This window comes from Pararge aegeria, chromosome 5, assembly GCF_905163445.1.
Source record: "Pararge aegeria chromosome 5, ilParAegt1.1, whole genome shotgun sequence".
NCBI lineage: Eukaryota > Metazoa > Arthropoda > Insecta > Lepidoptera > Nymphalidae > Pararge > Pararge aegeria.
Genome location: NC_053184.1, coordinates 20943897 through 20955183, shown reverse-complemented (window position 1 = coordinate 20955183; position 11287 = coordinate 20943897). Strand labels below are relative to the sequence as shown.

The 11287-nt window shown below is 39.2% G+C and overlaps 1 protein-coding gene across 1 annotated transcript in view; it reads right to left on the bottom strand.

The window, feature by feature from the left end:
- Window positions 1-8853: 8853 nt before the first annotated feature.
- Window positions 8854-11287, bottom strand: part of LOC120624000 (fat-like cadherin-related tumor suppressor homolog) — a 55057-nt gene continuing 52623 nt past the window's right edge. The window contains exons 26-27 of the mRNA XM_039890302.1: window positions 9795-10187; window positions 8854-9729 (exon numbers count right to left, since the gene is read on the bottom strand). Coding sequence (XP_039746236.1) covers window positions 9608-9729; window positions 9795-10187 — 515 coding nt within the window. The 3' untranslated portion in view covers window positions 8854-9607. The remainder of the gene's footprint in view (window positions 9730-9794; window positions 10188-11287) is intronic.

Below are 11287 nucleotides of genomic sequence, written 5' to 3'. Positions count from 1 at the left end.
GTTGACTTGTGTTGTTATAAAAGTGAATTACAAATAAAACAGTACCTAATTAAATATAGTTTTAATATATTAAACAAGTGGTACCCATTTCGATTGTTAATTTGTTAGAAATGGCGACTTCAATGTTTTTTCGTTCGCTGCTTTTGGCAGTTCAGTCAAAAATTATATATTATTTACTATTATTTATATTTGAATGAGAATGAAAAATAGCAATTATTTTGAATAGTTTTCAGAATGAGACAGACGGGTGTGGTAGGGTAAAATCTCCAATTTAAAGTTCCCTTATTGCGTATATGTAATATGTGTTTGCATAGTACTTTACTATAATTGTAAGCGGTTCTTGTAACGACCTTGCGCGTCTATATTTACAAGTGTGTGGGCAGTTCGTGTATTGATTATTCGATACTTTTGAAATATTTATAATTCTCAAACTCAACTCTATGTCATTACCAGTAATTGTACTGGTATAGGATAATTATAAAAAGTATAGTGTGTGCATCTAATCAACCACTGGCACCAGACCCTCAATGCCCTTAAATTTTACCTCGTTAAAATATTTAAAGTGTACTCATTGCCTTCCTTGGATGTGGTAGCAGTTTCTCAGGCTCCCTCACCGGAATCGAACCCTGATTCCCCGTTACCCGCGACAAATAATGGTAGTCGCAGAAACTCATTCCGAAAACGAGCCCTCGTAAGAGTCCCGTATCGTTATTTTTCGTCACTACCTACCCGTACCTCCCCCCCCCGTGCAGGGAGTGGGTAATTTGCGCGTCTGCTGCCTTCCTTGTATTAATATTGATATTAAAAAAATACCATTAATAAATAACATAACAAAAGACCACCACTTTTATAGAGACATAACGCCACTGTGTGGCGCCGCCATCAGACTCGGTACTTCGTCCTCACCGTCACCTTCGCACCTTCGCCCCATATAGTAGTGGCGCGGCGCGACGGGCCTAATGTGTTTGTGAAAAAAAAAAAAAAAAAAATTTAATTAATTGTTATTTTACAATATCTTCTAATATAAATAACAGTACTTTGTAGTGGTACGTTTTGTTTTTATTTTTTTTAAACGGAAGTGAACCTAAGTGCCCGGCCTGCGGCCGGGCACCCGTCTTATTCATGTTCTAACCTAACCTAACCTATCCAAACCTTTTAAAACTAGTTTGGATTCCTTTAGACCTAAGCCCACCGGCAACTACGACTAACTAAACACTGATCTGACAATGTTCTGAATCAAGTGATATAACCATCATCATCAAGTATTTTTAATAACCATATTAATGACAGTACAGGTCAGACAGGAGGATAAGTTCAATCTTATCTGCACGGTTAAAAGATTTTGAAACTCAACTAATGAAGATTGTTTTTTTAGTTTAGTTTATGTTTGTTCAATTATTTTGATTAATAATTTTATACCTTTTAGAGTATATAAATAAGTTAAAGAAAGAGATGTGAATAGTGGTATTATGTGAACTTGACAGATGTTGTCAAAAGCTAGAGTCATCTGACAGACAGAACAATTGTGGTTGCAATGCAAGCATGGTTGACTTGTGTTGTTATAAAAGTGAATTACAAATAAAACAGTACCTAATTAAATATAGTTTTAATATATTAAACAAGTGGTACCCATTTCGATTGTTAATTTGTTAGAAATGGCGACTTCAATGTTTTTTCGTTCGCTGCTTTTGGCAGTTCAGTCAAAAATTATATATTATTTACTATTATTTATATTTGAATGAGAATGAAAAATAGCAATTATTTTGAATAGTTTTCAGAATGAGACAGACGGGTGTGGTAGGGTAAAATCTCCAATTTAAAGTTCCCTTATTGCGTATATGTAATATGTGTTTGCATAGTACTTTACTATAATTGTAAGCGGTTCTTGTAACGACCTTGCGCGTCTATATTTACAAGTGTGTGGGCAGTTCGTGTATTGATTATTCGATACTTTTGAAATATTTATAATTCTCAAACTCAACTCTATGTCATTACCAGTAATTGTACTGGTATAGGATAATTATAAAAAGTATAGTGTGTGCATCTAATCAACCACTGGCACCAGACCCTCAATGCCCTTAAATTTTACCTCGTTAAAATATTTAAAGTGTACTCATTGCCTTCCTTGGATGTGGTAGCAGTTTCTCAGGCTCCCTCACCGGAATCGAACCCTGATTCCCCGTTACCCGCGACAAATAATGGTAGTCGCAGAAACTCATTCCGAAAACGAGCCCTCGTAAGAGTCCCGTATCGTTATTTTTCGTCACTACCTACCCGTACCTCCCCCCCCCGTGCAGGGAGTGGGTAATTTGCGCGTCTGCTGCCTTCCTTGTATTAATATTGATATTAAAAAAATACCATTAATAAATAACATAACAAAAGACCACCACTTTTATAGAGACATAACGCCACTGTGTGGCGCCGCCATCAGACTCGGTACTTCGTCCTCACCGTCACCTTCGCACCTTCGCCCCATATAGTAGTGGCGCGGCGCGACGGGCCTAATGTGTTTGTGAAAAAAAAAAAAAAAAAAAATTTAATTAATTGTTATTTTACAATATCTTCTAATATAAATAACAGTACTTTGTAGTGGTACGTTTTGTTTTTATTTTTTTTAAACGGAAGTGAACCTAAGTGCCCGGCCTGCGGCCGGGCACCCGTCTTATTCATGTTCTAACCTAACCTAACCTATCCAAACCTTTTAAAACTAGTTTGGATTCCTTTAGACCTAAGCCCACCGGCAACTACGACTAACTAAACACTGATCTGACAATGTTCTGAATCAAGTGATATAACCATCATCATCAAGTATTTTTAATAACCATATTAATGACAGTACAGGTCAGACAGGAGGATAAGTTCAATCTTATCTGCACGGTTAAAAGATTTTGAAACTCAACTAATGAAGATTGTTTTTTTAGTTTAGTTTATGTTTGTTCAATTATTTTGATTAATAATTTTATACCTTTTAGAGTATATAAATAAGTTAAAGAAAGAGATGTGAATAGTGGTATTATGTGAACTTGACAGATGTTGTCAAAAGCTAGAGTCATCTGACAGACAGAACAATTGTGGTTGCAATGCAAGCATGGTTGACTTGTGTTGTTATAAAAGTGAATTACAAATAAAACAGTACCTAATTAAATATAGTTTTAATATATTAAACAAGTGGTACCCATTTCGATTGTTAATTTGTTAGAAATGGCGACTTCAATGTTTTTTCGTTCGCTGCTTTTGGCAGTTCAGTCAAAAATTATATATTATTTACTATTATTTATATTTGAATGAGAATGAAAAAAAGCAATTATTTTGAATAGTTTTCAGAATGAGACAGACGGGTGTGGTAGGGTAAAATCTCCAATTTAAAGTTCCCTTATTGCGTATATGTAATATGTGTTTGCATAGTACTTTACTATAATTGTAAGCGGTTCTTGTAACGACCTTGCGCGTCTATATTTACAAGTGTGTGGGCAGTTCGTGTATTGATTATTCGATACTTTTGAAATATTTATAATTCTCAAACTCAACTCTATGTCATTACCAGTAATTGTACTGGTATAGGATAATTATAAAAAGTATAGTGTGTGCATCTAATCAACCACTGGCACCAGACCCTCAATGCCCTTAAATTTTACCTCGTTAAAATATTTAAAGTGTACTCATTGCCTTCCTTGGATGTGGTAGCAGTTTCTCAGGCTCCCTCACCGGAATCGAACCCTGATTCCCCGTTACCCGCGACAAACAATGGTAGTCGCAGAAACTCATTCCGAAAACGAGACCTCGTAAGAGTCCCGTATCGTTATTTTTCGTCACTACCTACCCGTACCTCCCCCCCCATGCAGGGAGTGGGTAATTTGCGCGCCTGCTGCCTTCCTTGTATTAATATTGATATTAAAAAAATACCATTAATAAATAACATAATAAAAGACCACCACTTTTATAGAGACATAACGCCACTGTGTGGCGCCGCCATCAGACTCGGTACTTCGTCCTCACCGTCACCTTCGCACCTTCGCCCCATATAGTAGTGGCGCGGCGCGACGGGCCTAATGTGTTTGTGAAAAAAAAAAAAAAAAAAAATTTAATTAATTGTTATTTTACAATATCTTCTAATATAAATAACAGTACTTTGTAGTGGTACGTTTTGTTTTTATTTTTTTTAAACGGAAGTGAACCTAAGTGCCCGGCCTGCGGCCGGGCACCCGTCTTATTCATGTTCTAACCTAACCTAACCTATCCAAACCTTTTAAAACTAGTTTGGATTCCTTTAGACCTAAGCCCACCGGCAACTACGACTAACTAAACACTGATCTGACAATGTTCTGAATCAAGTGATATAACCATCATCATCAAGTATTTTTAATAACCATATTAATGACAGTACAGGTCAGACAGGAGGATAAGTTCAATCTTATCTGCACGGTTAAAAGATTTTGAAACTCAACTAATGAAGATTGTTTTTTTAGTTTAGTTTATGTTTGTTCAATTATTTTGATTAATAATTTTATACCTTTTAGAGTATATAAATAAGTTAAAGAAAGAGATGTGAATAGTGGTATTATGTGAACTTGACAGATGTTGTCAAAAGCTAGAGTCATCTGACAGACAGAACAATTGTGGTTGCAATGCAAGCATGGTTGACTTGTGTTGTTATAAAAGTGAATTACAAATAAAACAGTACCTAATTAAATATAGTTTTAATATATTAAACAAGTGGTACCCATTTCGATTGTTAATTTGTTAGAAATGGCGACTTCAATGTTTTTTCGTTCGCTGCTTTTGGCAGTTCAGTCAAAAATTATATATTATTTACTATTATTTATATTTGAATGAGAATGAAAAATAGCAATTATTTTGAATAGTTTTCAGAATGAGACAGACGGGTGTGGTAGGGTAAAATCTCCAATTTAAAGTTCCCTTATTGCGTATATGTAATATGTGTTTGCATAGTACTTTACTATAATTGTAAGCGGTTCTTGTAACGACCTTGCGCGTCTATATTTACAAGTGTGTGGGCAGTTCGTGTATTGATTATTCGATACTTTTGAAATATTTATAATTCTCAAACTCAACTCTATGTCATTACCAGTAATTGTACTGGTATAGGATAATTATAAAAAGTATAGTGTGTGCATCTAATCAACCACTGGCACCAGTCCCTCAATGCCCTTAAATTTTACCTCGTTAAAATATTTAAAGTGTACTCATTGCCTTCCTTGGATGTGGTAGCAGTTTCTCAGGCTCCCTCACCGGAATCGAACCCTGATTCCCCGTTACCCGCGACAAATAATGGTAGTCGCAGAAACTCATTCCGAAAACGAGCCCTCGTAAGAGTCCCGTATCGTTATTTTTCGTCACTACCTACCCGTACCTCCCCCCCCCGTGCAGGGAGTGGGTAATTTGCGCGCCTGCTGCCTTCCTTGTATTAATATTGATATTAAAAAAATACCATTAATAAATAACATAACAAAAGACCACCACTTTTATAGAGACATAACGCCACTGTGTGGCGCCGCCATCAGACTCGGTACTTCGTCCTCACCGTCACCTTCGCACCTTCGCCCCATATAGTAGTGGCGCGGCGCGACGGGCCTAATGTGTTTGTGAAAAAAAAAAAAAAAAAATTTAATTAATTGTTATTTTACAATATCTTCTAATATAAATAACAGTACTTTGTAGTGGTACGTTTTGTTTTTATTTTTTTTAAACGGAAGTGAACCTAAGTGCCCGGCCTGCGGCCGGGCACCCGTCTTATTCATGTTCTAACCTAACCTAACCTATCCAAACCTTTTAAAACTAGTTTGGATTCCTTTAGACCTAAGCCCACCGGCAACTACGACTAACTAAACACTGATCTGACAATGTTCTGAATCAAGTGATATAACCATCATCATCAAGTATTTTTAATAACCATATTAATGACAGTACAGGTCAGACAGGAGGATAAGTTCAATCTTATCTGCACGGTTAAAAGATTTAGAAACTCAACTAATGAAGATTGTTTTTTTAGTTTAGTTTATGTTTGTTCAATTATTTTGATTAATAATTTTATACCTTTTAGAGTATATAAATAAGTTAAAGAAAGAGATGTGAATAGTGGTATTATGTGAACTTGACAGATGTTGTCAAAAGCTAGAGTCATCTGACAGACAGAACAATTGTGGTTGCAATGCAAGCATGGTTGACTTGTGTTGTTATAAAAGTGAATTACAAATAAAACAGTACCTAATTAAATATAGTTTTAATATATTAAACAAGTGGTACCCATTTCGATTGTTAATTTGTTAGAAATGGCGACTTCAATGTTTTTTCGTTCGCTGCTTTTGGCAGTTCAGTCAAAATTCAAAAAATTCAAAATTCAAAATTCATTTATTTCAAGTAGGCCTAATACAAGCACTTTTGAAACGTCAAGTCTGTCCGTGTGTAGTGACTCTACCACCGGTTCGGAAGGCAGATTCTACCGAGAAGAAGCCGGCAAGAAACTCAGCAGTTGCTCTTTTCCAACATCAAAAATTTACATTTTATATTTTAACATTCATTTTTCTATCTTGTGAGAGATGAAAGCGGAGCCGGATGCTTCCAAGCAACCTTGTCATTAAGAAACTCATCAATTGTATAATAACCTCGCTGTAATAAATGTGTTTTAACACATTCTTTAAACTTATGGATTGGTAGGTCCAAAATTACCTTAGGAATCATATTATAAAAGCGTATACTCAATCCCACAAATGACTTCTGCACCTTTCGCAGACGATATGCAGATGTCACTAATTTATGACCATTTCTTGTAAGTCGACTGTTTATATCCACTTTTTGTTTATAAAGACTAATATGTTGTCAAAAATTATATATTATTTACTATTATTTATATTTGAATGAGAATAAAAAATAGCAATTATTTTGAATAGTTTTCAGAATGAGACAGACGGGTGTGGTAGGGTAATCTCCAATTTAAAGTTCCCTTATTGCGTATATGTAATATGTGTTTGCATAGTACTTTACTATAATTGTAAGCGGTTCTTGTAACGACCTTGCGCGTCTATATTTACAAGTGTGTGGGCAGTTCGTGTATTGATTATTCGATACTTTTGAAATATTTATAATTCTCAAACTCAACTCTATGTCATTACCAGTAATTGTACTGGTATAGGATAATTATAAAAAGTATAGTGTGTGCATCTAATCAACCACTGGCACCAGACCCTCAATGCCCTTAAATTTTACCTCGTTAAAATATTTAAAGTGTACTCATTGCCTTCCTTGGATGTGGTAGCAGTTTCTTAGGCTCCCTCACCGGAATCGAACCCTGATTCCCCGTTACCCGCGACAAATAATGGTAGTCGCAGAAACTCATTCCGAAAACGAGCCCTCGTAAGAGTCCCGTATCGTTATTTTTCGTCACTACCTACCCCTACCTCCCCGTGCAGGGAGTGGGTAATTTGCGCGCCTGCTGCCTTCCTTGTATTAATATTGATATTAAAAAAATACCATTAATAAATAACATAACAAAAGACCACCACTTTTATAGAGACATAACGCCACTGTGTGGCGCCGCCATCAGACTCGGTACTTCGTCCTCACCGTCACCTTCGCACCTTCGCCCCATATAGTAGTGGCGCGGCGCGACGGGCCTAATGTGTTTGTGAAAAAAAAAAAAAAAAAATTTAATTAATTGTTATTTTACAATATCTTCTAATATAAATAACAGTACTTTGTAGTGGTACGTTTTGTTTTTATTTTTTTTAAACGGAAGTGAACCTAAGTGCCCGGCCTGCGGCCGGGCACCCGTCTTATTCATGTTCTAACCTAACCTAACCTATCCAAACCTTTTAAAACTAGTTTGGATTCCTTTAGACCTAAGCCCACCGGCAACTACGACTAACTAAACACTGATCTGACAATGTTCTGAATCAAGTGATATAACCATCATCATCAAGTATTTTTAATAACCATATTAATGACAGTACAGGTCAGACAGGAGGATAAGTTCAATCTTATCTGCACGGTTAAAAGATTTTGAAACTCAACTAATGAAGATTGTTTTTTTAGTTTAGTTTATGTTTGTTCAATTATTTTGATTAATAATTTTATACCTTTTAGAGTATATAAATAAGTTAAAGAAAGAGATGTGAATAGTGGTATTATGTGAACTTGACAGATGTTGTCAAAAGCTAGAGTCATCTGACAGACAGAACAATTGTGGTTGCAATGCAAGCATGGTTGACTTGTGTTGTTATCAAAGTGAATTACAAATAAAACAGTACCTAATTAAATATAGTTTTAATATATTAAACAAGTGGTACCCATTTCGATTGTTAATTTGTTAGAAATGGCGAATTCAATGTTTTTTCGTTCGCTGCTTTTGGACCATTCGATAGCAGTTTGAAAGGCTTTAAAAGATTATTACGCTGACACGACATACACACACACACCCGGCCCTTGCCCACTTTTGAACCATTCGATAACATTTTAAAAGGCCTCCCGAATGGTATTGTAGCTGCCTGGATTGAGGTGATATTTTTAATATTCGACAGAAATGAGATACACCGACCAAACTGACTTATCATTCATATCTTCGTATTAGCTGTACGTGAACAAATCAGAAAAGACATATGTAGCCACACAGACGTGTAAGACACACACTGTACAACTACACGGTACTGCAGCCAAATTTTATTTTAGTATGCGAGACAGCGCTACTTAGACCATGCATCAGTGCGCGTATATTGATTTCATATCAACTTGAACAGTACCATTTTTTATTTTAAGTTGCAAATTTACACTCGAATAACTTGACTACAGACAGTCCCGTAAATCATTAGGAGCAGCAATTAATGCAAATAAAACAGCGTATACACAGTAGTTGTACTTTTATTCGCTTCATTAATCGTGTCAAAACGTATAACAAAAGATAAATAAATAATTAATTCATCCATCATTCGCGAACAAATTTAGTAATAAGACCGTCGCGTCGTCGGCGAGCGGTCGGCGTTCGATCAGTCAGTCGCACAAGCGCTGCTGTACACATACAAAAATAGATTCCTTAACGACGAGCTAGCCTACAAGGAGAGAGGTCCGTAAATGCATAATTTAAAGTCATGATATGAAACTATAGTCGGAGCACCATATTATAATTATACAGAGCTCGATCGCGCCGGGTCGCTCCCGCCTAGCCCTAACTACATTATATACATAAATACACAAGTTACTCATACGAGTACTTACTCGTTACATTATTTACAAGAATAAATTCGCGCGGCGGCCCGGCGCGCGAGCTTACCTAGCTAACCTAACTACTCTACCACTCGCACTCGTTAACGTAATATTTACACACGTGCGCCGCGAGTCGCGTCCCCCGCCCGCCTGCGCACACCGAACGTCCAATGATGTCGTTGCGATTGTGCGCTTCGGACAGTTTTGTATACACATACAACTACTATTTCACATTTAACAGGTTGCATTTCCGTCTTTGGTCGGATAATGTTTCCAAAACGTTCATTTTTGCACTTATTCTTAATCGTTTCAGAGTAACATCGCGCTAACAGTCCGGCGAGTTCTCCGACGCGGGCTACACGCGGCCCGGCTAGAGGCCGCGCGCGCGCCGGCGTCACACGTCGCTGTGGCGCGGCGGCGGCGCGGGCGCGTCCTCCTCGGCCTCCGAGTCCTCGATCTCGCACAGGTTGGCCGACAGGTCGCTGCCGGAGCCGCCCAGCAGCGAGTGCCGCTCCTCTGCAACAGAGCGGCGGTCAGCGCGCGCGGCCGGCGGCGGCGCGGCTGCGGGCGGCGGCACTCACCCAGCATGGTGATGAGGCTGTGCGCGTCGGGCTCGCGCACGGCGCGCGCGCGCAGCGAGTCGCCGTCGCCGCCCGCCGAGTACTCGTCATCGAGCAGGAAAGCCGCCGCGGCCAGCGAGAGGGCGTCGGGGTCGTCGGTGGCCGAGTCGGACTGGCGCACGTCGGGCGGCGCGCGGCGCGGCGGCCGCGGCGACGGCGGCGACGAGGAGTCGGGGCGCTCCGAGCCCGCCACCTCGCTGATGCCGGGCAGCGCGCCGCCGCCGCACCAGTCGGAGCAGTCCCAGTGGTAGCCGCCCAGGAGGTGCGGCTCGCCCGGCCCGGCGGGCGCCGCCGCGGGCCGCCGCGCCGCACTCGGCGACGGCACGCGGACGCGCGTGTTGCAGGCTTTCAGATCTACGAGCGGAAGGCTTGGGTGAAATACTCTCATGAACGAGAAAAGATTTCAGTCGCTCGCTGGGTCACTTACTCAACGCACGTGATTGTGTCATTGCAGTGACGCATCGCGCAAGTTAAAGTTAACGTCAGGGTAGTCCAACTCTGAAGTAGTTTTTTTTTTGTCATTGTTTTCGTGTGGGCGTTGTAATTCTGAATTTAATGTTGGCGCGCTGTGCAGCGTGTGCCAACATCGCTTCGACTTTCCCTGCGCTGGTATAACAGAAGCTGGATATCGTAAGCTAGGCAAAAACTAATCATCTTGGAAGTGTCCACGTTGCAAAGTTGGAATATCCGTTTCAACGAGTCAGAAAGTGAAAAGCATCTCACCGACCGCCGTACACTAGACAGACTGCAAGAGCAGTTGCATAACATAACCTTACAACTGGCATCTCTTCAGAGACTAATAGAAGACTTGGGAATAATTAGAAGTGAAATAAAGGATATGAAGGAATCACTTCAATTCGCACAGGACACTATTATGGGATTCTCCGGGAGGTTAGATACCCTTGAGTCCAGCGTTACTCGGCTTCAGAAGCTGGCGGATGATGTGCCAAGGTTAGAAACCAGTTTATCGAAGCTGAGTTCGGAAAGTCACGAAAGAGCAGTGAATGAGAATGAACAACGTCGAAATCAAGGGTGTTCCAATTAAAAAGGATGAATACCTATTTGACATTGCTATCCGGATTGGGAGTGTCTTACATTGTCCTCTCCGAAAAGAAGACATCAACATGATAACAAGGGTACCTACTTACTAAAAAGACGCTCCCAAATCAATAATTATGTCATTCATCAACCGCAACGCAAAAGAGGATTTTGTAGCTGCTCCCCACGTATAAAAATTCTTAATGAAAAATACAAGTATCATTCCAAATTTAAAGTATATGGTAATCTTGATGATAAAAATCAATTCGAGCGTTTGCGTGTCAAGGCTATTGAAATCGAGAACCTATGTTACAGTAACTACCTGACAAAGGCTGAAAACTCTATTATTTCAATTCTAAATTGTTTTGGTCATTTATGAACAACAAAACCAAAAACAACTGCATTCCAGCGTCTAT